This window comes from Dreissena polymorpha, chromosome 4, assembly GCF_020536995.1.
Source record: "Dreissena polymorpha isolate Duluth1 chromosome 4, UMN_Dpol_1.0, whole genome shotgun sequence".
Taxonomy (NCBI): domain Eukaryota; kingdom Metazoa; phylum Mollusca; class Bivalvia; order Myida; family Dreissenidae; genus Dreissena; species Dreissena polymorpha.
Genome location: NC_068358.1, coordinates 92,844,692 through 92,871,898, shown reverse-complemented (window position 1 = coordinate 92,871,898; position 27,207 = coordinate 92,844,692). Strand labels below are relative to the sequence as shown.

The 27,207-nt window shown below is 37.6% G+C and overlaps 2 protein-coding genes across 2 annotated transcripts; one reads left to right on the top strand and one right to left on the bottom strand.

The window, feature by feature from the left end:
• On the bottom strand, positions 1 to 14,458 carry LOC127880180 (uncharacterized). Its single transcript, XM_052427439.1, has 3 exons — positions 14,344 to 14,458; positions 13,823 to 13,934; positions 1 to 1,730 (listed from the first exon to the last, which is right to left on the bottom strand). The coding sequence occupies exon 3, from the start codon at positions 1,496 to 1,498 to the stop codon at positions 47 to 49; it is 1,452 nt and encodes a 483-aa protein (XP_052283399.1). The 5' UTR covers positions 1,499 to 1,730; positions 13,823 to 13,934; positions 14,344 to 14,458; the 3' UTR covers positions 1 to 46.
• Positions 14,387 to 21,816, top strand: LOC127880178 (heat shock 70 kDa protein 12A-like). Its single transcript, XM_052427437.1, has 5 exons — positions 14,387 to 14,533; positions 16,533 to 16,679; positions 17,711 to 17,947; positions 18,705 to 18,846; positions 19,911 to 21,816. The coding sequence occupies exons 1-5, from the start codon at positions 14,387 to 14,389 to the stop codon at positions 20,969 to 20,971; spliced, it is 1,734 nt and encodes a 577-aa protein (XP_052283397.1). The 3' UTR covers positions 20,972 to 21,816.
• The last annotated feature ends 5,391 nt before the right edge of the window (positions 21,817 to 27,207 follow it).

The window sequence follows — 27,207 nt, the reverse complement described above, 5'->3', positions numbered from 1 at the left end:
ATACTAACAATTGTGTAAATTACATAACACTGCAATATGAAGGTGCTCATTCCTCGGTGGCACAGTGGGGACATAGAAACTTATCACCCCTTCTAACAACCCTCACTTGAGTGCAAAATATCAGATGGACCCAATGTTCACATTTGTCACATTGCACCCACTTGACAAACACAACAAATGCACTGTTGTGTACTTCAACAGGTGTGAACAGGTTACACACGCAGCATACATCAGTGTCTGAGTCATCCTGGTCACTTTCTGACATGGCACTTTGATCAACCCTTGACTGACTTGCTGATCCAGATGGTCCAGGTTGATGGTCTTGCTGGGTTGCAGATTTTTTCTTGTGCTTAGACTGCTCATGGTCCCTCACTTTTTCAAGAACTGAATCTTCAGTGATTGCCCTACCACTGACTATAGTGCTGAGATACTTCCTTTTTATGGTTTTGCTGTCATTTGGCTTGGGTACAGCTACTTTGCCTTTAAAGAATTCCTTAGCAGTGGGTTGAGCGTCACTCTGTGGTGCTGGCATCGCAGGGCTTGAATGTAGGACCTCTGAAGGCTTGAAGTGGGATGCATCAACAACTGATGGATTGTAGGGGTGTATGCCTGTTTTTCGGAAGGATGCTTGTAGGTTGCTAGCAGAGAGTGCCTTTGCATATGCCTGACAACCCAGATTACAAACGTTGTAGCGAGTTATACTCTTCCCACAGTTTTCTCTCATGAACTGATGGCACACAGAGTTGTAGATTCGTTCGAAAGGTCCAAAGCATCCCACATCTAACAGTTGTAGCACGTGGCTGGTGTGAGCAGGCAGTATGAACAAAATCACGTTATGTTCTCTTGCCCAGTCAATTAAGCCAAGGTTTATATGAGACTTGTGGCCATCATACAGCAGGAGAACAGGTTTGTCTGGGGAACGTTCAGGTAAGTACTTCATAAGGTGTTCTGCAATATATTTGCGAAACACGCTGCTATTGCTCCAGCCAGATTCAGACACAGTTCCATCAGCACCAATGCAACCTCCTTCCAATAATTCCGAACGCATTCTGGCCCCTGGAAAAACAAAATATGGTGGCACACTATACCCCAATGCGTTGCCACAGCCAATCACAGTGATGAGTGTTCTGGAACCAGATGTAACGGCTGGAACTTTGGTCTCAGTGGTAACTACTGATGGTGGAGTATGTGACATGGACAGGCCCTTCTCATCTATATTGTAGACTCTTTCTGGTTTGTCCTTCAAACAATACTTATCCAGAATAGACCCTAGTTCAGTATTATATCTGGTCACTGACGCCATGTTGATCGACTTGGCCCGTTGTAATTCAAGACCACGAGGTTTCAAAACTTTAAGTTCCGTCCACCTTGACATAAAGCCACGGAACCATTTCATTGATAGAGGATGGGCTTGGTCCCGTTTTTCTAGGTAAACAGCATACTCCGAGGCCATGGTCACAACTTCAGCCCGCCCATAGCCATATCCACACTCTGCCATGGTCTTGATGTGTTCATACAAGATGGGCTTCCTCCTCGTTGGAAAACATCGGTTGTGGACCCGAATGTACACTTTCCGGATTCACTCTGCCGCACAGCCTGTGCCTCAGGGATGCTTCAGGTACCCCAAATTCTCTGGCAGTTGTTCTGATTTGGGCCCCTGTTTGTCTGATATGTTCATAGGCAGCATTCATAGAAGTGGGTGAATAACACCGGTACTTCCCTTGTGGGCCCTGGAAATAAAATTACATTTAAATAAGTTTACCACTCATCACAATATAAGTTACAATAGTAAATAATTCTGGTAGTAAATCCCCATTAAAATCCAATGAGTGTGTGTGTGCAGTGCTATTCATTTAACGCGTACACCTTACCAGACTGAATTGACGTAATCCATCACATGACAGTCACGTGATCTATGAATGAAACAAAAAAATCTTGCAGACGAACATTCGTCATTTTTTTCCCACGATGAATTTAGGTGAATAAAATCATGTTCCGTTGAGATGTATTTTTGCGTTAGTAAAATCGCATTGAAATACATTGAATGCATCTATTTCTACCTTTGCATCTCTCACTTTCCACATGTTTTGCGCAAGCGATAGCAAGTACGTGTTTACTACGATTTATAGCAAAATGACGTCAGCGGAAGTCGCTTATGTTTTAATACCGAGAAAAACAAAAACTGCGTCGAAATAGGTTCGCGTCATAACAGGTCATCCGACGATAGCAGCGAGTAAAGTCGAGCTATAGAGTGAACATTACATGTATTACGATATAAACGGTAATCACTCTGTTGACGATATGGCAGGAAATTGCGCGGCATTTTAACAATTAATAAAAGTAATTAAGGGTATCAAACGGCGAAAAATACCTGTCTAGGAATGGACGTCGCCATCTTGTTTGTAACATGATCACGTGAATGATGATGCGCAAACGCATTGGTGACGGCTTCGCGTAATAACGTTACCGAAACAGAGCCAGCATTTTGAGCAATTATTCATGTCAACTGTCATTTATTTTAATTTTCGTAAAGTTAAGCATTCTTACATGTACATTGTATACAAGCGTATTTTATTTCTCGTCTTACCAACATAAAGAACACAATGTGAAATGCCTGCCATGTGCAAAAAGTTTCAGCATTATAATGTATGATTCGTAAATGTTGACATTGATCCTGATTCGAAATTCGAAGAAAGTAATCAAAACACCTCGCTTCGAACATTGAACTGTTATTTAAATAAAAACTTCATTGGTATTTGCTGTCAATATTATTGGCCATGATTTCTAGCATTGATTTCTGCTTGATGTTTGCACAGAACTGGCAAATCTGTGAATTGCTCAGTACACGTGTGCCATTTGATCGATTTAACATTTGAGGAGTGGGTTTGTTTAACGGAATACTTGTGTTCCCCCGGAAACGGCTATATTCTGGATTGATATTTAAACTCGCTCGCAAAACGAACGTCAGCTTCTTCGGAGAATGACGGGTAGGGCTTTGACGTTATCTCTTGAGTTGCATGTATCATAACATAACAAATTCCTGCTTTATGATTATTTTTAATACGGAAACACTTATAAAAACCGATAATTGTTTTGTTTAATTATTTACTTTGTCACTATTTTAATGATACAAACAAAAAAAAAACAACCTGCACTTACAAATACGCGGGTCAGATAATATGTATTTTAATAGATAAATAATATAATATAATAAGCGTATGGTATCTTGTATGGGACATTCTTCAACTACTTGTCAAGGCATGTGATACATGATAACATGATATTTTAAATGATTTCCGTCTCTATTGCCACAAATATATCACGCTCTTTGTTGTGTGCATGTTGTTAAAAGAAACATATCAATCAGTAGTGATGCAAAGAGGTTATTTCCTTCTGCATACAATGCGCGATTTCGTACAGACTTAAACACGTTTTGCCAAATTGATATCGGTCAAATAATACCGACTTTCTTATCCCTGTGCCCCCATGCGATGAAACGGGATTATAGAGCTTTACACCTGCCCGCCAGTAGGTAGGTCGGTCTGTCAGTATTTCCTTACGTAGACCATTTGTAACCGCACGATATCTAGAGAACGCCTCCATCTACAGCCATTGAAATTGGTCCAAGATTTTCAAATGAACCGGTCAAAGAGCAATGTTACAGGATATGTGTAACTTTAATTTCGTTTCCACACGCTATCTTTTGAATGATTCGACATATGATCATTCAAATAATTAAAGTGGTTATTTCTGATGGAGAGACCAAATGATCAAAAGCAACATCCACGGGGGATTTGTTACAGGAAATTTATTTTAGCACTTAATATTGAGCCGCGTAATCTAAGATCATCAAATTGGTATAGCGTTTACTTCCGTTCAAATAAAGACGCTTATATATTGTAAAGGTCACCTGGTAAAAGGTCAATATCACATTGGCCTGGATAGAATTATTTGGTTTCCGACTGATATCTAGAAAACTCTTTGATCTTCGATCATCTTCATGATTAAAGTTGGACACTTTACATAGAATAAGAAGACTCTTATTGGAGTTGAGGTCAACTGGTAGAATGTCAGGGTCACGGGGATTGCAATAGGAAATACATTTCCACAAATAGATATAGAACGCTTTGACTCACTTTCGACAAAATCGTTTTGCTGCTTACTAAGCAGGAAAGGAGACGCCATTCATTACTAAGCAGGAAAGGAGACGCCATTCATTACTAAGCAGGAAAGGAGACGCCATTCAACTTGGAGTGCAACCAGTAAAAGTTCAAGGTAGCAGAGGCACACATTAGAGTTGTCTCCAGGCAATATCTAGAAAACATAGTATCGTATAAATAAGTATGCGGGTAGTATTGACAAGAGCACATTTAGACGACTTTGCCGCAAATAGGAAGGGGGATACACAATCTCTTGTACGGTGTGCAGTGTGTTTTTAGCTTACCTGAGCACAACGTGCTCATGGTGAGCTTTTGTGATCGCCTTTTGTCCGTCGTCCGTCCGTCGTCAACATTTGCCTTGTGAACACTCTATAGAGGCCTCATTTATTGTCCGATCTTCATGACTTGGTCAGAACATTTGTCCCAATGATACCTCGATCGAGTTCGAAAGCGGGTGATGCTGGGTTAAAAACTAGGTTACTAGGTCAAACAAAAGAAAAACCTTGTGAACACTGTAGAAGTCACATTTGATGCCCAATCTTCATGTAACTTTGTCTAAATGTTTGTCTTAATGATATGTTGGTTGAGTTCAAAAAATGGTTTCGGTCCATTCAAAAACATGGCCGCCAGGGGGCGGGGCAGTATTCCTTATATGGCTTTAGAGAAACCTTGTGAACACTCTAGAAGTCACGATTGTTGCCCAATCATCATGAAACTTGGTTTCATTGATATCTCGGACGAGTTTTAAAATGGTCCAGATCGGTGAAAAAACATGGCCGCCAGGGAGCGGGGCAGTTTTCTCTATATGTATATAGTGAAAACATGTGAACACTCTAGAAGTCACATTTGTGGTCAAATCTTCATGAAATTTGGTCAGAACATTTGTTTCCTGGATACGTCGGTTGAGTTCGAAAATTGTTTGGATTGGTAAAAAAAAACATGGCTGCCAGGGGGGGGGGGGGGTCTTTCTCCTTATGTTTATATAGTAAAAATAGCTTGTGAACACACTTGAAGTCATATTTTTTGCCTAATCATCATGAAATTTTGTCTAGACATCGATTTTATAGATATCTCGGACGAGTTCGAAAATGGTCATGATCAGTAAAAAAACATGGCCGCCAGGGGGCGGGGCACTTGTCTCTCTATATATAGCGAAATATATGTGAACAGTCTAGAAGACACATTTTTTCCCCAATCTTCATGAAATATGGTCAGAGCATTTGTTTCCTGGATATGAGGGTTGAATTCGACAATGGTTCGAATCGGTAAAAAAAAACATGGCCGCCAGGAGGGGGGGGGTCTTTTTCCTTGTGAACACTCTAGAAGTCACATTTTTTGTTCAATCAGCACGAAACTTGGTCAAAATATTGGTTTTATTTATATCTTGGTTGAGTTTGAAAAAGGTCGTGATCAGTGAAAAAACATGGCCCCAAGGGGTCACAGGTGGTTAGCGTGTGGCTATGATATTAATTAGTGAAAACATCATTTTAAATGATAAATAATCATATTATAACGAAAAATTTACTTTTCTGAAAAAAAAATCACTATCAAATATATATATAACAAGGTATGCAACTCAAAATCAGCCCCAAACGGGGTGCATCGCTTTGAACAGCCATATCTTCATCAATTGTGCAGCGATTTTCACGATCTCGGTCTTATTCAACGCAGAAATGAATTTCCTTTCTGGAAATGTATATGTCTTGCAATATTTTTACATTTATTTGTAAAATACCTTGGATTATTTTCTTTGAAATTGGCCAGGGTTAAAACGGACGCAAAAAAAGTTGTATATTAGATCTAGGTGTTTTTAAGTTAACAGATATAACATTAAACCTAAGCTCACAAAGGCATACAAAGAGAACTTTGAGATGTTTGTTGTATTATGTTCAACTGAAACAGTAAGATCTTTAAAAACAATATTCTGTATATATCCTGATTTGGTAATAAGTTAAATAAATACGTTTGCAAATTATTAAATTGAAAACAAAGGTTTAATTAAGATTGTTTCTCACTTGTCGCATATCCATCACTTGAAATGTGTGTTATTAAGTGGACTTTTATCAAACCATACACTAGTGTGCGTAGATACAAAATATACTGCGTGTGATCACATAATATGTGTCTGAACATGGCTTATTACTAGTTTATTTCTTCAGCATCGAAATATATGGTACACAGCAATTATAGATTCAAACTATGGCCGTTTGGATTTGTTCTTACTCGTTTTTTGCGGAGTTTTTTGTCAATTCGCTTAAATTGAAGAATGACACTGTGTCCGTTAGTTTTTACCCAGGTACTGTTATTCTGGATTGCAAATATGACCGTTTGATTTTCATCAAACACTGTAATTGGATATTGACATTTTTGCCGTTATACTGTAAGTGGGTATTGAAACTATGGCAATGTTAATGTCACCAGATACTGTATTAGGATATTTAAACAATAGCGGTTTGAATTTTACCATACACTGTAATTGAAGATTGTAACTATGGTCGTTTGAAAAGTGTCTGAAGCCGCTGGATCTATGCAATGCTCAAATCAATGTCATCCTACAGACTGCAGGAAACGGCTTCTAAGCCGATTGATTTCATTGATGATGCACCTAAGATTGTCATGATGATACCGTGTAATTAATCCATGTACTTCATGACTGATGCCAGACAATTGTCTCTGACAGTAAAAGTGCAGAACAATTATATATGTGTCGCACGTTTGTTCCGGGAAATAAATAACATTTGGTATTGGGGTGTGTCTATAGGGTGCAAAATGGCAACTTGTTAGATCAATAGCTATCATCCACCGCAAAACCGAACACATAAGACTATACATTTATAATGAACATTAACGGACTTAATTGTCTTGTCCTAAACGGATATGTATAAAACGTTTTTTTAGGATTTATTCTGACAGAAACGTTGGTTTAATATTCTGAAAGACTAAAATCTCATATACTGTTGAGTTCGGTAAATATTTCCCGTCAGTTATCTTTTTTAAGCTAGAAATTAATGAAGATTGTTGCGCAACACTGCTAGCTGCCACCAGATTGAAAATCACAAGAAATTCATTATCAACCCGCCGGCACAATATGCTCCCCGTTACTCCAATAGATGTCTGGATATTGATAAAGGAAATCAAAACATCGAAACCTGACACGTCTAGAAAATACATTTGTGACGCGCACGAGACCTGGATCGTCGTCTTGAAATTTCCGACCATTGATTCATTTATTAATTGCTTCGTGGTGTTTAATGCAAATGTTCTCGTTATTGAATACTTGATTGCACATTGATTGTTGATGGCACTTCAACTCTCTCCGTTTCGAGAGTATTAATATCCCTAGATAGAAATAGGTGCGGGCTATTTTAGTGTTATAAATGTGGCGTTTAGAGCAGTTACACTATATTCTGTAAGATTTTACCTGGTTACCTACTATTCTGACGCACGAGATCCCGATTCGAACAAGATATAATATCGATAAACATTGTGATTAAGTTTCATTAAATCTGAGTCATACGGGTGGCATCTAGAATGAAAACACGGGTTTTATAAAATTTTACCTGATGACCTAGTTTTATTACGCGCTCGAACTTGATTCGAACTCGGCCCTTATTGTACAGATAAACATTCTGACAAATGTTCTTCAAGATTGGATGCAATAGTGCCTCTTGATTGGAAATGCACTTAAAATGGACGACGCATTGTCGGACCGTATTTGGTACAAAAACGAATATGGTACATTTGTACCATATTCGGCCGAATATGGTACAAATGTACCATACTCGGACCGAAGATGGTACAATTTTCGACCGAATATGGTACAAACATTGTACCATATTCGGTTGGAATAAGTTTTTCTATGCTCGCCAAAACGTATTTGGTACATACCAAAAAAACTCATAAAAATGAAAATGGCCTACGTATATGGTACATAAATTATGTATTTCTTAATAAATGAAATAGTCTGCCGATGTGTAAACTTTTTTTCAAACTCAAATACATTGTATTAACCTAATATTGGAAGTGACAAAAGTATCATCATCATCATCATCATCATCATCATCATCATCATCGTCGTCGTCGTCGTCGTCGTCGTAACTAGCAGTAACAGAAACAGCTAACCTAACCACACTTTACATGGATTTTGCTGGTTGTATAACTGTTTCGCCGGCTAGCTCAGTCGGTTGCGCGTCAGATTGGCACGCAGGCGGCCTGGGTTCGATTCCCGGGCGGGCCTGATACTTTCGTGGAGATCATTAATAGCAATTTTCAAATTTTTAAAACTTTTTTTTTCGAAAGTGTATTTTCACCAAAATCCGATTTAAGAGATTTTGAGCTCTTTTAAATGAATATATCTCTCCAAAAATAAGGATGTTTGACTGGCTGCTTTAGACAGGTGTGACTGTATTCCTAAACATTACTTTGTAAAGTTGATTTGTCGTTCCGACGTCATATTGCTGAGAAGCCGACAAAGCTTTGAAGTTTCCGATTTTTTCTTTGATAACGTGCCGCTTTAAAAAGGCGGGAATTTTGCACACGAGTCTTACTCAGAAGTCAGTAACCATATTTGACTTGGCGGTCGGCAAGAAAAGTTGTGATTTTCGACTAGAAAGAATTGAAATCCAAACTTTCTTCAAACTTCAAAAGAATTCTTGACAGTAAGTACTGTACATAATTTTAATTTTCAGTTGTCTTAATATGCATTGATGTTTTAATATGCATTGATTTATATGTTTTATGCCCCCCCCCCTTAGAGTGCATTTGCAGTTGTCCGTCCGTCTATCCAATTGTCCGTGGCATTTCTTCCGGGTGCGTAACTCCTAAACTGCTAAAATATTTAAGCTACAGTCATTTTTTCGAAAGTGTATTTTCCACCAAAATCAGATCGAGCTCCTGTAATCTGTAGATTTGAACATTTTAAATTTTATGGAGTTTATAGGTCTTTGACCTTCGAACCCTGCCTAGTCGTGACTTCTGGTGAGCGACCTAGGCCCCCAGGGCCCCTTCTTTATATCCCTTCCATCCACGTAGCATTGGTTTCTACAGACCGTTTGTCCGTTGACCGCCATAAGTTTGCCCGCTATTTTTCCCCTGAATTTGAATTCGGTTGGATTTCAATGAAACTTTACATGAAGTACTTGCTACTTTCATTGCGCATATTGCCCGGAAGTTCGGATTGTAAATTTTAGCGGAGCTATCAGACGAGTGATTTTAGCTCAGCTCATGTCGTGAGACATTCGTTTTCGACACGCGGTGTTCAATACAAGCTCTATTAACTAATGAAGTATAAATGTATAATAACTTATTATATTATTTCAGATGAAGGAAGCAATTAGGAGAAAAAGGAAGCAATTAGGGTGCTTGCCCAGGTCGAAGTACGACATTATTGTCAGATGTTTAAACGGATCGTTCGATGTCCCTGTGAAGAAACGGACACCTGAAGAGAATAATTGTTTGGCCATGATTAGAAAACGTAAGGACTTCGAGCTTGGTGACCGGGGTTCTTTATTGTGTGGCGGAAAGCAAGTCCTTGTGAAAGAAGATCTTCCTAGATTTGTTGAGAAGATGTTCATGGAAAACAAAGGATGTGGAGCAAGGGTTATTTACAACAAACTGAAAGTAAATTACACGGGGTTCTCGGAACAAGCTATCCTTGAAATACTGTACAATAGCAAGTATTACCATGAGAAGTATCCGAGATTTACAAACAAGCCAAAGCCAAAGACAATTACAGAAGAGGAACCAGGCAAAAGATGGCAGATTGACATAATTAACATGAAAAATCAAAGTGTTAGCTACAAGGGGTCCACATACAGTTATATTCTACAAGTCGTGGACGTTTATTCTAGGTACGTTATGCCAAAACCCCTGAAAACGAAGAGTTCGCGTGAAGTTGCAAAGGCATTAGAGGACGTGTTGATGGTTAACCTTGCCCCTGACATCATCCAATGTGACAACGGACTGGAATTTAAAGGCCCTAGTATGAAACTTTTGTTGAACAAGTACAACATCAAAATGATCAATAGTAGGCCGTATCATCCTCAATCACAGGGCAAGTGTGAAAGGTCAAACAGTGTTATAAAGGCCAAGATTCTATTTGCAACAAAAAGTAAACGTGGATTTAACTGGGTCGAAGGGCTTCAAGATTTAGCCTATGCCATAAACACAAGTTTCAAACGAGTTCTTGGGGGTCTCACGCCCTTTGAAGCCTACTACGGAAGAAGTCATGTTTTTACCAAAGAACGTCATAGTTCTCGTGAAATAAAGAAAACCATACGGCGAGCAAATAAAAAGGCTTACAGGTCGCTGTTGAAAAACGCAACTTCCCCAAGCAAGTACAAAGTAGGAGAGACAGTATTAATTCGCTATCCCTTTCGAAAATCCAGGGTGCCAACCAAAAGATATGTTATCGAAGGCAAGGTAGAAAAAGTAAAACGAAATGGTGTTTATATCGTGTCATTTCAAGTACCGAACTTGGATTCGTAAGCAAATCGGTTGGGGTCGAAAACATGACTAGCCTAACTGTTGCGTTAGAGAAACAACGAAAAATTAAAAAACATTCATTAAAACAGAACCGCTCAGAGAAACAAAATCACAGAACTAAGTACTATCATGTTTTAACACACCATGAAAATCTGCAGTTGTTGGATGGGGTGAATATTGCCATGGACCCAAATCCGGATGGAAATTGTCAATTTGCTGCTATATCGCATCAACTTGGTAAAATTGGTATATACAAAGACGTAGATGCTTTACGTAAGGAAGCAGTCCATCACATTGTAGAAAACAGATATTTCTATGAAACTTTTGTCTATGATGAAACATTTGATGAATACGTTAAGAATATGTCTAAGAATGGGACATACGGCGACAACCTCACGCTCATTGCACTTATGAGAGAATATAATTTGCAGTGCCTGGTAGTTTCTACCCGAGGACTAGAACACTCATCAATTGTGTCAGCAGATGGAAAGTTCGATGGTGATGTTGGAACAATTGCATTGGGGTATTTCCCAGAAGGATTTGGCATGCATTACGTTAGTATCCGTATCAATCAACGCGTGTACAAGGACATAATATCACGCTTAGAACAGTCGTATGACAACGGTGACTCTGGCGACACCGCTGCGTCTGGCGACAACACTGCATCTGGCGACAACGCTGCGTCTGGCGACAACGGTGACTCTTGCGACAACGGTGACTCCGGCGACAACGGTGACTCCAGCGACAACGGTGACTCTGGCGACAACGGTGACTCCGGCGACACCGCTGCGTCTGGCGACAACACTGCATCTGGCGACAACGCTGCGTCTGGCGACAACGGTGACTCTTGCGACAACGGTGACTCCGGCGACAACGGTGACTCCAGCGACAACGGTGACTCCGGCGACAACGGTGACTCCGGCGACAACGCTGCGTCTGGCGACAACGGTGACTCCGGCGATAACGCTGCGTCTGGCGACAACACTGCATCTGGCGACAACGCTGCGTCTGGCGACAACGGTGACTCTTGCGACAACGGTGACTCCGGCGACAACGGTGACTCCAGCGACAACGGTGACTCCGGCGACAACGGTGACTCCGGCGACAACGCTGCGTCTGGCGACAACGGTGACTCCGGCGACAACGGTGACTCTGGCGACAACGGTGACGTCTCTGTGTGTTCAGCCCTGAAAGAGCTTCAAGATATGATAAACAATAGGAGGGCACAGAAGCGAACGACTTTTCCATTTCTGATGTTACCACTTCACATTCAAGTTGAAATTTTTAAGTTCTGCATACAATCAAACCCGTCAATCCAGTTTGTGTTGGCGAAGGTCGGCAAACCCTTTAGAGATTTAATAAGGTCAATGAGTTTGCAAACACCTAGAATTTATATTCGGCCGGATATTGGACTAGATACTAGTAACAGAAATCCTGTTAGCGTTCGTTTCCTATTAACAAGAGCGGGCAGAAACAGCGGTCTTATTTCGGCAATAAAAGAAATCATCAAGGGGCCAAAATGGGCAAACGCATGGCTGCGTTTGCGTGTTAGTGGAATCGGTTGGTATGATATCATAGATGTCATGTACAGACATTACAGGTGAAATATACATGTATATCGGTGTTTGGAAACCTGTTATGTTATTTTTGTGATTGATGATTATGTTCTTCTACCGGAAATTTGTTGTCATTTGCTCATTTACTGGTAACTTTTTACGAAGCACATTTGGGATATTTTGGCTGCTACTAAAATGAATGTATATATGTATATTATGTCTTGTCAAAATGCTACAGTTGGATTAAAATTTAAATGCTGTTCTATGTTCTTCAATATTACTTTGAAAAATCCTGTCAGTATACCAATAAATGAAAAAAGTACAAGTTTGTTGAATCTCTTGAATGAAACAAATTATAAAATACAAAATGTAAAATGAATATGTGATGATGATGATGACAAAACATGTGTGATGATGATGATGGTAAAAAATTGTGATGATGATGGTGGTGGTGATGATGATGACAGTGGTTATGATGATTGGGGTTTGATGATTGTGGTGATGATGATGATGATGATGATAATGATGATGATGATGATGATGATAACAAACGTTTTGGGATGATGATGACAGCGATGTTTATCGGACGATGATGATGGTTATAATGATGATGATAAGTTTTTAGATGATGATGACGGCGATATTTATCGGCCGACGATGATGATAATGATGATGATGATAACAAAATATTTGTGATGATGATGATGGCGATGTTTATTGGCCGATGATGATGATGATATTCTCATCGTCGTCATCATCATCACAACATCCTCATTATCGACCGAAAACATCGCTGTCATTATCATCACAAAAAAAACTTTTGTGATCACCATTACGATCATGATAATGGATATGATGATGTTGGTTTTGATGGTGATGATGATGGTGGTGTTGGTAAAGATAACAACGATGATGATCATTGGGGTGTTGATAATTGATGTGATGATGATGATGATGATGATGATGATGATGATGATGATGATGATGATGATGATGATGATGATGATGATGATGATGAGATAACGATGATGATGATGATGATGATGATGATGAGATAACGATGATGATGATGATGATGATTACGATGATGAGTGTGTATCATATTCGGAACGAATGTGGTACATTTTTCATCCGAATATGGTACAAGTTTGTACCATATTCGGTCAGGCATTTTACCCCAAAACTGCAGATACGTATATGGTACAATTAGACAGTTGTACCATATTCGGCCGAATATGGTACAAACTTGTACATATTCGTTTTTGTACCAAATACGGTCCGACAACGCATGATGACGGGCGAACGGGAACAGGGTGATCACAAAAGCTCACTTCGTGCTCAGGCGAGCTAAAAGAAATATTGAATGATAATTCGCAAACGCATTGGTGACGACTAGACCAAATTACGTGACCGAAACACGTGATATGCCCGTCACAACACTTCATTGTTAATACAAGTTTTATTTTTCTCAACTTCAATCTTGAAAAAGAATTTTGAAAGGAAATACAGGCTAGAAAACGTTTAAAGCATTCACGCTCACCTGAGGTCAAGATGCTCGCGGTGAGCTCTTATGATCAAATTTTGTCCGTCATATGTCTCACGTCTTCAGTCTATAACATTTACCTTTTGAACACTCTGGTGGGCGCATATATTGTCCAATGCTCTTGCAACTTGTTCAGATTTTTGTCCCAATTATAATTTGGAAGCGACATAACACGAATGACGTTGATTTATACTGAAAAAACATTTTCTTGTATTAGTAATCATTATAAGATATCGATACAATAAAACGCGGAACAAAAGAAATAATGGGAATGCATCTGTTGTTTGCGTTGTATATTGGGATGGCTTTTATAAAATATAACCATCATATTTGCATGCAATAGCCCGGTTTGGCGAAAAGTAAACGTGATAGTTTTATTATCACAATATTTTTTTTCTTTTCTTTAATTAAATCGTTGTGTAATACTAACACTCTTTAGCTGCAATGTTTATATGTATCAATTCAAAGCATTTAATAACGAACTGAAAAAAAACACACAAATCTGCGAACAAGTTCTTTAAATCCAAGTAGCAACACAATTGACGATCATTAACATAACATTTAATGAAAAGACCATATTTCATACATTCAGATATCTGACCTCATGACATGCGCAGAAGACCGGACGTACTTGTTTCGCTAAAATGGTGGACCTCGTGTTGTGTATAGATGTCGGCTGCAGCCACACCGGATATGCGTTCTCCTCAGCGCGCGAGTTCGAGACCCGGTTATTAGACATTCACATGAACGAGGAGTGGATGTCTGGGCATGCAAACCTTCACACTTACAAAGTATGTCCTGCGCACGGTGTTCCACGTTCAAATGAGTTGTCTTCTGAGAAAACTGGGCATAATGCATGTGCGTAAAGTATAGTCCCAAATTAGCCTGTGCAGTCCGCACATGCTAATCAGGGACGACACTTTCCGCCGGAATAGGATTTTTGCTAAAAATAGACTTCATTTAAACGAAAAATGTCATAAAAACAGAAAGTGTCGTCCCTGATTAGCCTGTGTGGACTGCACAGGCTAATCTGGGACGACACTTTACGCACATGCATTATGCACAGTTTCCTTAGAACGCGACTCAATTGTTAAGTCGTATTTACACTCAGCAGGTCATTGGACTCACATATGATTCCATTGTACTTTTATCAAAGTTTATGCTGTATTTTGTAGTTTAAATTAAATTTCGTAAGCAGTGCACAATAAAAAGAGAGCGTGCTTTACTTGGGGTTTATTGGTACATTCATACATTAAGTATGGTTTCATTTATTCAAGTGTACTTCTATAAGAATGGCACCCTAGGTTTTGTAGTTTATGAATAAGAGCCGTGTAATGTAGAGGCTACTTTAATACTCATTTGAAACAGTTTGACAAATTTACTTAAGATCTTCAAAGCGCTTGAAAGTGCAGTCAATCGCGAGTTCTCGTTGTTATTCAAATATATATTCTTTAAGACTTTATTTTTAGCCAGTTTTCAAAGAGTCTCGTATACAAATGTCCATAATTTTTCCTCTCGTCCTAGTACGAAGGTTGCCTTTAAATTATTTCTGTAATTACATGTTCCATTAGCTCCCTGTGTCAAATTACGTTTCTGAATATGTGTCGATTCCAACCGTAATATGATGCAATGTCTACATATGTATTTATTCCTTTTTATAATAAATGTTCTACTTATGTCCCCATTCCTGTCTCCTTATAATGACGTTTCTACATATGTTCCTGTTCCTGCTTTTTTATGCAGACGTGTCGACATATATCTCAAATCATGCATCTTTGATAAGAAGTGTTCTCATATATTTTCATTCTTCACCCTTTATGATGAAAAGTATACATACGTTTAATGAAGATGTACATGTTTTTCTCTTTCTGAAAATGATTTTTAAACAAGGACTTTTGCAAGATTCATTTTCAACAATTTATAATTAATGTATAATGCCACGCTCAAGTATTTTAGTTATAATTTCATAATTTATTAGATAAATTATTCTACTTCATCTTATAGATTTACAGTCTATACTTCTGACTTGGCAAACAGTTCAATATGTAATGTGGTAAAGAATAGACTTGAATTCTGTTTTTGACCCGTTTCAATAATGTAGTTTCATAAGACACAAGTTGAATGCTTCTATTCTTTTCTTTCTGTATGAAGTTTCAACTCTTTTTTCATTGCTCAGGCTAATCAGGGACGACACTTTCCGCCTACATTTGGATTTTTGCTATGAAGAGACTTCATTTAAACGAAAAATGTCATAAAAGCGGAAAGTGTCGTCCCTGATTAGCCTTTGCGGACTGCACAGGCTAATCTGGTACGACACTTTACACACAAGCTTTATGCCCAGTTTTCTCAGAACGCGACTCATATTGTCGAATTCTTTCCCAGATTCCCAAGCTGTGTACTTCCATCAATGCCCATCGCTCTCACAACACATTATGCAGTGCAAACTACGACACTTTCCGCCTTCAAATAGATGTATCAGTAGAAAATACTTCTTTGCTACAGAAAATATCATATATTCAGAAGCATCCATAAATTGCGAAATGTGGTAACTGCCAGATTGACTGTCGTCTGTCGCCCTAAGGGGTCGACCCTCGACAGTCATCGAGACGCACGTTACGACATGTGGCCTTACCTGATGCGTAGGGCCACTTCCCGCTTAGATGCTATGTATCAGGGTATGTTCTGTTTCAAAGTTGTCTCTTTCTGATCCCTATATACAGGAGCTCAATTCATATATTTTTGTATTTATACCATTTCCACTCATAACGTTAACCATTTTCCTATTTGCAGGCGCCTAGCATCGTTCTCCTACAGCCAGACAAGACCCTGGCGGCATTCGGGTATGACGCCGAGCGCCGCTACGTGGCGCTGCAGGAGAGCCGCCAGCACGACGCCTGGTTCATCTTCCGACGCTTCAAGTCAGAACTAAAAATAAAGGTACGCCATTATAATATATGACTATAACTTGTGGTGTCATTGTTTAAAAAGGGAAACTTTTCCTGCGTGTAATAATGGTATATTGTAATGAGTAATTCAAATTAAGAAGTTTAAGAAATACGAACGTTCTAATGAATGTGAGTTCTATTTTATTGATAATTACTTGTCTCCTATGACCAATGATAATGTCAACGTTAACGACCCATTGAACGTCTTTGTTACGCTGTTGGTACCCAACGTTATATTTGAAAAGTGTCTCATATGGCCTATTATAAAGACAACGTTAACGACACATAAAGTAGTTTTAGCTTTAAGATGATGATGGCTTTTGAATAATTATTGACAGTTTTATTTATTGACGATTTTGATTTATTGACAATTTTGAACAATTATTGACGTCCGGCTCATTTCTGTTGTGGCGATATTTATGCAATATTTTATCGTGTTTCTTTCATAATATTCAGCCATTGAAAGTTGATTATTGAATCAATACATGTGACACGCCTGTATTCTATTCAGTATTCCTAGGACGTATTCATATGAAAGCTAAACCTATTTAATACTGGCGTCTAGAAAAAAGGTATTGGCAAACAGCGTAGACCCAGATGAGACGCCGCATCAGGCGGCGTCTCATCTGGGTCTGCGCTGTTTGCTTAAAGAATTTTCTGTAAGAAATATTCTAAATATAAAAATAAATATACTAGACATCCCTAATTTTGGAAATAAATTGATCCAATTTAGAAGGATGGGAGAGTGCACTAGGCATAAATGGGTCAAACACTGTACAAGCAGTATCGTGACATCATAAGAATGTTATTCTAATAAATCTACTCAATTTAAATCAGAAGTCGAGATAAAGTTTAGAAGAGCAAAACTCATTCATCGTAGCAATTTCACAACACAACTGTGAATATAAAACACTATAGAATTTCAAACCACGAATTTATATAACGGGAAAACAAAAACCATTTTGCTATACTTGTTAGTAATGCTACGTTATTTCTTAACTTTTTAACAATTCCATTTTTCAGCAATTCCGCAAGGACAGCGTGATTCTTGAAGACGGTGGAAAATCCATGAACGCCATGGCGCTCTTCAGTCTCGTACTGAAGTACCTGAAGGAGCATTTCCTCTCGTCACTTCAGGAGAGCGGTCGTTACGGTCCCATGGAGACGGTAACTAGGGACTACAACATAAAGTACGTGCTCACCGTGCCGACCAAGTGGGACAATGCCTCGAGAGAATGCATGAAGTTGGCTGCAAAGAAGGTAAGCACAATCGCGTACAAGGAAAAATATTGTTAGCCTTAATCGAAGTGTATCGCCGACATAATTCGACCAATGAAACCCTAGTCAATTATTTCGGTATTCCAGTCCAACTATTTATTGTCTGACAAATGAAGAGCCAAGTGGGACTTCCTTCTTGTTTTCAAATATATGTGCACGCTAAACATGTGCATATTAATTTAACGACGGTCCTCGCGCAATCTACCGTATTTGGGTTTTTTCTTGGACACATTCGTGTTTTCCCTGATTCTGTGTATGAGTGCAGTATCTTTATCCCATTAAACCAATCAACTACAGTATATCCCATCAATTACAGTCAATTAAACCCGTTTATGCCTAGTGGACTCTCCAATCCTTCTAAATTGGATAAATTTATTTCCAAAATTAGGGATGTCTAGTATACTTATTTCTATATCTAGAATATTTCTTACAGAAATTCATGTAAGCAAACAGCGCAGACCCAGATGAGACGCCGCATCATGCGGCGTCTCATCTGGGTCAACGCTGTTTGCCAAGACCTTTTTTTCTAGACGCTAGTCCTAAATGGGTTAAGCAAACACACACTTTAAAAAAATATAGTAATTTCGTTTGACGATAAATAATGAGAGATGAAGACTGAGTATACGATCTTGCTGTTTCAAACGACCGTAAGCTGACTTATGACAGCACTTGACACTTTCAATTACTAGAAAAGCACGTGTTTCTTTCGACACTTGTCATGTTGATTTTCTCTGTCCAGGCCGGTTTGAGCCCAACGCACCTGTTCTCGGAGAGCGAGGCGGCAGCGCGGTACTTGGGCCTGATTCCCATCCGGCCCTCGGAGACCAGCCCGTTCTACCTGCCGAAACCCAACTCCAAACAGGCCATTGTCAATCTAGGAGGTAGTGCTAGGGGTGTTGTTTATCCTCATTATAGCGAATATAAAAAGTAAATGATAATATAACGTTGCGTTTTAAATGATTAAACGAAATCCAAATACACCTTTTTTTGTACAAGAGAATACTACGCTTACTGACGTTTCATTATCCTTCAAAGATTATATCATCTTAGTCTATTAAAGTGATATTATGGGCATCTAACAGTTTAAGGGTGTCTATCGCAACCGTTGTTTATGTTTGGTGTTTTCACTTTATATACACTTATATTTTGTAATGCAGCATCAACATACTAAAACAATATCCCGAAAAGAGAAAAATAATGCATTTGAATATCAACCGTACTTTCGTTTTGGCAACTGACGACAGAAATGATTCGATTTACAATGTGAATCTAAATTCAGTTTTAGTGCAGATTCGTTCATACGACACAAAGACACTATTTTGTAGAACGGATCATTTCGGCTTAGAGGACTGGGTGAGTCATGTAAAATATCGAATATAATATATATTTTTTATAAACAACTAGTAGCAAGATGAGTTGCAGATAATTGGTCAGTAACCACATTTTAACTAACTCTTTTAACCTGTGAATTATTTTCAGCTCAATTCAACATTGAAAAATGCCCATAATATCACTTTAATGCCACATTACAGTTACGTATTCTTTTATAAAAGTGAGCCCATGTATGTCTTACAAGGCTTTCGACAAGCCAAATATATTCATGACTTCATTGATGCCTGTTGTTATCATGTTGCAATTTCATCAAGGAAAAAAACACGCGCAATATTTATTACATAATTTTAATATAGAAACTCTAATAAAATGCAGTGTTTGTAAAAATGGGTTAAGTGTTGATTTTTTGTCAGTGAAAGTTGATAAGAGCATCGTCATACGAAAATGGGTCTTATGTTATTTGCGACAAGTTTAGCTCAAGACCAACCAAGGAATCGCGCAGTCTTGTTAGGAGACACTCTAGGCGGACAGCGTAAATCCTGACCAGACTGCGCGAATATTGTTTAAAACCAATTTTAGAATGACGCGGCTTACAGCATACAATTGTTTGTAGGATGTGGAATCGACACCACGATACAGGAAATCCTCTTTGACGGGACCATTCGTGAGATCTCAAAGAACATAGGGGCCGGTACCGGTGCCACGCGCGTCGACAGCGACTTCCTGAAGTTCATCGGCACCCTATTTCCGGCTGACTTCATCGAGGCGTATTCCAAGAAACATAAACTGGACTTCCTAGAGCTGCAGTATGAGTTTGAAGTGAAGAAAAAGAAGTTTACCATGGAGTCGGAGTTGGGTGCGAGTCTGGAACTGCCAGCGTCCATTATTAAATTGTACACCACTCGGTACAAGCAGCCTATGCAGTACATGATTGACGACTCGGAATACGTGGGTAGGATCATTTCCAGAGACGAATACCTGATACTCGATAAGACCGTAATGAAGGACATTTTCGGACCGGCTGTGAAAAGTACAGTCGGGTACTTGACCAATCTGTCACGTGACCCCGAACTCAAACAGTGTGACGCAATAATACTCGTAGGGGGATTCGCAGATTCTCCGGTGGTCGCCGGTGCAGTCCGGTTTTATTTCCCGAATTCAAATATGATAACCGTGGAGGGGGCGGACATTTGTAATCTCATAGGTGGGGTAATACTGGGGCATTCCCAAAATACTGTGATAAGAATGACTTCTCGGTATTCGTATGGGATCGGAATGGCTGTGCCTTTCGACCATAATGCTCATCCTAGACAAAAACTGTTCATGGCAAAGGACTTACAGTTTTGCTCAGACGTTTTCCGGCCGCAAATTTTTGGCGGGAAAACGTACGATATTGGCGCGTTTTCGACTGCCACAGTATTAAGACTCAATCGGTCACAGCAGAAGCGCATAAGAATTCCAGTTCATGTTGCAAGGCTTAACAACGTGAAGTTCACAACTGACAATACTTGTTCAGTGCTCGGAAAGCTAACTGTTAATATAGGTGATAGTAGTAATGGCAAGGTCACGGTCAATGTTCAAATGGCGTTGCTTGGAGACGATCTGATTGTTATGGCAACGCAAGATGGGTCAACGGAAACCAGCTCTGCGTCTTTTCCGCTTGTTTGGAAATAAAACTAAGTGCGTGCGTTTGGCATTATTTAAAGTGACATGTGTGTCAAACAAATTAGTGGAGTTTACAGAAGCAGCATTTCCACTGATTTTTATAATTAATAACTTTTAGTGACCGTTGCATGTTTAATGTATGTACATGCTTGATTACATTATTAGTATTCCTTACACAATAATTTGATATGCCTCTTTCAATCTTATTCATGTCCGTTTCAACAAATGTATTATCTCGTTTATTATAGTTTCCATCAAATATTGATGTGAACACTGATATCTGTGATTACTACTTTGTATATACAAGAGTCCGTGTAGCTGACAGATTATTGTACAGTGCAGTATCGGTCAAAATGTGATCTTACCGAGCTTAGTGTTCTAAATTGACTCAATTTCGTGATCTTCCTCGACGGCATTGACAAACTGCTATTTTGCTTTCACGTTGTCTTCTACGGCTCGAACTGTATTGCTTCCTATGGAGTTACTTAAATAACTGTATCATACTCCTACAAAATATAGTGTGTGTGGCCTTTTAATTGATTTTTTTCTTATAACCTGGTTAATTATTTAACCCATTAATGTCTAGCGTCTGGAAAAAAGGCATTGACAAACAGCATAGACCCAGATGAGACACCATATGATGCGGCGTCGCATCAGGGTCTGCGCTTTTTGCTTAAAGGCATTTCTGTAAGAAATATTCTAAAAATAGAAACACATGTACCATACATCCCTAATTTTGGAAATCAATCGATTCAATTTAGAAGGATGGGAGAGTCCACTAGACATAAATGGGTTAAGAAACGTGCTTCTTTATATTGACATGGTTGACTCATGTACTTCTTCATTGTATATTTACCGGAGCTTTCATTAGAAATGTTTCACTCAATGTGAATTCAATAAATGTTGTACTGCTTATGTTTCTTGTTTTTCTTGTAACATTATTCAAGTTATATATAAAACTAATGGAAAACTCTGATGAGATAATACAGCAGGTTGTATTTATTCATAAAACAAAACATAAATAGATGATATTTGTCTTCGATATGTGTAGAAACATAAATTCCACAGAAAAGTACATAATTTCCACAGTAAGGTAAACAATAAATATTTTCACGCGCGCTTATGTGCGTGAAAATGTGGAAGTTTCTATTCGTTTCTTACATTGTTAATTAACTACAATTCCAAAACATGTCTCATTACAAAGTAGGCGGATTTCGCATTTTTCATAGGCGACCATACAGATAATGAGCTCTGCAATCTATACCTGTCTAAAATCTACTGAAAATAATACTATAAAATTTGGATTGTCCCCAGGGTGAGCATGCGTCTCGTGGCTTACGTCATAATACATGCCACTGGAGTTACTCATACTCTGATTATTCTGTATTCGGTAATATTCTGTACTTAATTCGAGACATATTTATGAGCAGCAATTTACTTATATTCATGTATGATGTATGTTAATGTCCCTAGCAAAAGCTAACAATCTTAATCTAACAATCCGGTGAAAATCCTTCTAATAAAGCAACAACGCCAACTTAAATATAACAACAATAATAATACTAATGACCCGATGATGATAATGATGATGATGATGATGATGATGATGATGATGGTGATGATGATGATGATAATGATGATGATGATGATGATGATGATGATGATGATGATGATGATGATGGTGATGATGATGATGATGATGATGATGATGATGATGATGATGATGATGATGATGATGACGACGATGATGGGGATGATGACGATGATGATGATGATAATGATGATGATGATGGTGATGATGATGACGACGACGAAGAAGAAGAAGAAGATGATGATGATTATGATGATGATGATGATTATGATGATGATGATGATGATGATGATGATGATGATCATGCTGCTGCTGATGATGATGATGATGATGTTGATGAAGCTCGCCCTATTTTCTTCATCTAAGCCTCACCGGATAAACTTTCTCCATCTCGGCACTAACCATGTATTCTCTATAATTAAAATCACTAGTAGTAAGGATTACGATTATGTAGATGGTTATAATGATATATGTTCAGTGCACTACACATAACATGACGGTATCAACGTATTGCATGCGTCAATGGTTACGTGAAATATCGAGTGGAAACCAAATGAGTGGAGAATGGTTTGATGTAAGGAAATCTTTGTACGTTACATCTGTCAACCTTTCAGTAGGAGATAATTTTGTTTTCGGTTTATGTTCAACGTGACGCTAATTTTATAGCAGAGTGTTTATAGTGTAAATGTGTCGTGTTAGAAACATATGTTTTCCGGATAAATGTATTAATTAAGGTAGGTACATGTAAACATTTTTTTTCAAATTTAACACATACATGCATATTCTTTGCAGTACAGTCTATTTCATTTCTTGCTAAAATACACATATTGTAAAATTATTGAAGTATATAACATACATTATAAGGGTATAGCATAAATTGTAAGGGTCATATCGAAGGTATAGCTCATAAATATATACACGTATATATACACATGCAAATAACCTCTTTTCATGCTTAAATTGTTCTAGTAACAATTAAATAATGATAACATCGTTTATAATTTAGTTAATCGGTAGTTATAGATATAATGTATCTGTTTTGAAAGTATTGTTTTCAGCCATTAATTTAGCCCGTTTAAACATTAAATAAAATAAATTGTGAAATAATTATGCACTTTAAACTCCGCGTAGAAAGCACACTTACAATTAAATAAAATGCCTGTAGTTGACTGAAGTTTAATGTCTTTTAATGTGTATGTAGCGATGGTAAAATGGTAATTTGTGGTTTTTACGCATTCGTACATTTCAGGTTTTCAATCACATTTTCGGCTCAATTGAAATGATAACAAATCATTATAAATTGATCATATTTATTTAAGAAAGTTAAAGTAATAATAAGATTGGTTGTTCACTTGAAAGCAACGTAAACCAGAAAAAAACATAGACACGATGTCAAAGGTTTATTTCTATTTAAAGAAAATCTATCACGCATGAAGTTGTGGCATTCAAGCTATAGAAAAAGTAACACACTGCAGCCAAGTTATCCATCGAGTCCACATAGTTAGATTTATTACAAATAAGCGTGCAGTTCTATTTTGAGGTCAAAAGGTGTCCACGTGTTTTACACCACATTAATCTACCATATCGCTATTATTTAGGATTCCTATCCGAGTGGACAGCTCCTAGGTGTCACAGGATGTCGGACACTTTTTTTACTAAATAATATTCACAGTGCAATGTGGCATCTTACTATGCAATAAGCAGAAACAACTAAACAATTTACTGAAAATAAGGCTCCCTCCACCAATTTCTATTCGTATACCACATGTATTGATTACGGTAATCTAAAGAAAACTATCTTATGCACAGTAAAATTACTTTATATATGTGTGCGCTTTATATATCGCGTTTAAATTTTTATATAATATATAGCCCCCTTGAGGTTAAAAGGTACGAGGTGACATTGAAGTAAGAAGGCACATGACACCTTTTTGCACCAATAGGGCGATATGCACTTAAAAATGATCTTGTAACACGCAAATGAGCATTAGGCCGACGCGAATGAATAGGTCGCTGTTGCGTAGTGGATATGGCGTCACGAATTCGATCCTCACTGGGAGCTTTTTTTAGATCTCCATCAAAGACACCAAGTTCTGGTTCTACCCAGGAAAACGTATCGGGAGCGTTTCCATAAGCCGTAGGCTTATGATGCATCAGAGCATAAATAATTAGGTTTTAACATTTTTGAATTTCTAATATACATGTTTCATCAGGCAAGCTATAAAACAATGACAAACAGGAAGCAAACCCTACAGTAGTATGTTATGCATGTACTCCTTATTGATTGTTTGGGCTGTGCGTTAATCTTCATTACCCTTTATGATCGTCTATGAGTGACGCGGTAAAATGCATTTTTTATTTTAATGTAATTAAATGTGATCCGTCAAACGAAAATTTACCGTGTACCTTCACTGTATCTCACATAAATTTGTCCTTCCAATTATGTATGGTCGATTTAGGTCCGTAACATACACCAAAATCAAAGAGTATGTAGGTGAATGAGTTATTATATGGACTGCGTGCGATAAGTATGGACTGCGTGCGATAAGTATGGACTGCGCTTGCAAAATATGGACGTATTACGTCAACACCCGCGTTGCACACAACATAGTTGCACTGTTCTTTAATTTATGTCTTTCGATGTTGACATTTACGATTGTTTAAAACTGAAAACATTTTTTGTGAACAAATAATTTTTTAACAAGTCAAAATGCCAGCGTTTTTTACGAAACATTTTTTATGTGAATATATATTTTGGATTATGTGTATGGACCTCAGCACTCAATAGCTGTATGCCTGTTCAGTATTTTGTCATAGGGCCCACGGTCGCTATTTTTAATTGCAAAATACATCTCTTCAGACCAACAGTTTATTAAATGGTAATATGATAATGCTCTTTCAACAGGAATATTATTAGCTGTAATAATTTCCATCTTTATGTGCCATCATTGTTTCTGGCCTTGTCGCATTTATCAGCCGAACGGCTTCGTATCCAACAGAGCCAATATTGACCTATATTTCCTGAAGATCATCGGATGGCTGTCGGTAAATAGTGTTTTGCATTTTGAGTTTTCAAATTATTGAAAATTGTTAAAAATGCCATGTTCTGCATCTCACCTTAAGGAGATATGTTCAATTGTATGTTGCATTTTTATTTTAATCAATACTTGCTTTAAAATACTGTTAAATATAACATGTATTGTGTGTACTCTTCTTATAATTAATCTCTTAAAAATTCACGATGACCTTTTAATTGTACTATCCGGATTGAATGATTTTAAAATTTCCTTAATTGTTTTAAAAAGCTCATATATATTAATAGCAAAACTATTGTAATGAAGTGCATGTCAGAAAATTGTACATGACGATAAAACGACCAAACCCAAAGATATATCGATTCGTAATACGCATTATTTTATCAATTCTTCGTTTTGATTTCGTTCTTAAATGTGTTTATTATCAAAATTTAAGTATGTTTTTATTTCTAGATTATTATAAGTATTAATATACGTATCACTATGTGTGTAGTGAACACACATCCGCTTTCAAGCAATGCCAAAATGGCGATTGGTAAAAAAGGACTTCTCTCAGAGTATCTCTCAGAATATAACATTTTCTCAAATAATGTCACATCAGTGAATATTGTATACTTTTATATTATAACTCACGATCTTTCAATGAGTGTAAATGTAATATTATTAAATAAATGATGGTGCATGTTCTTTATTGATTTTAATATAATTTCTTTCATTTTTACATAAAGTACCTTTTTAACTCTTGCTTCAGAAGCATACTTATTTAACAATAATTCACATTTCTGTCTATTATGTTCATACGACTTCTATTTCTTAGAAGTATGTCTACTTAAAAATGTTAAAGTCATTTAAATATTATAGCATGTACTTGACATTTAGACAGATACAAATGTACCGATACGTCCGTCATAAACAGTACTTGACATTTAGACAGATACAAATGTACCGATACGTCCGTCATAAACAGTACTTGACATTTAGACAGATACAAATGTACCGATACGTCCGTCATAAACAGTACTTGACATTTAGACAGATACAAATGTACCGATACGTCCGTCATAAACAGTACTTGACATTTAGACAGATACAAATGTACCGATACGTCCGTCATAAACAGTACTTGACATTGAGACAGATACAAATGTACCGATACGTCCGTCATAAACAGTATTATTATACTGTCATACATTGTAAGTTAAAATATATTCTTAGCAATTAGATTATTATCGTGTGCTTTACACTTGGGAGTAGTTTTTACATCTGAAGTAGACATTTTTTTATACTAAATTGCTGTATCTTGATTTTTTCGTAGTTTTATAAACCAAAATGATAAGTTTAAGATTAAAATAATAGTTATTATAATACAAGTATTGTTTCATTGTAGATGAGTAACACACGTAAACATTATTATTATGCATTACATAACTAAAATATAACTGGAGAAATACCCTATTTTGCTTACTTTACATTTAATCAACGGATCTACTTTTCATTATTTTACTAACTTGTATTTAGAATTCGTCAAAGAACGTGTTTCTACAGACCAATGTGCGTTGGTAATTATTTATATTTAAATCTCTCCGATGATGCTATGCTAACAATTCCAGCAGAAACCC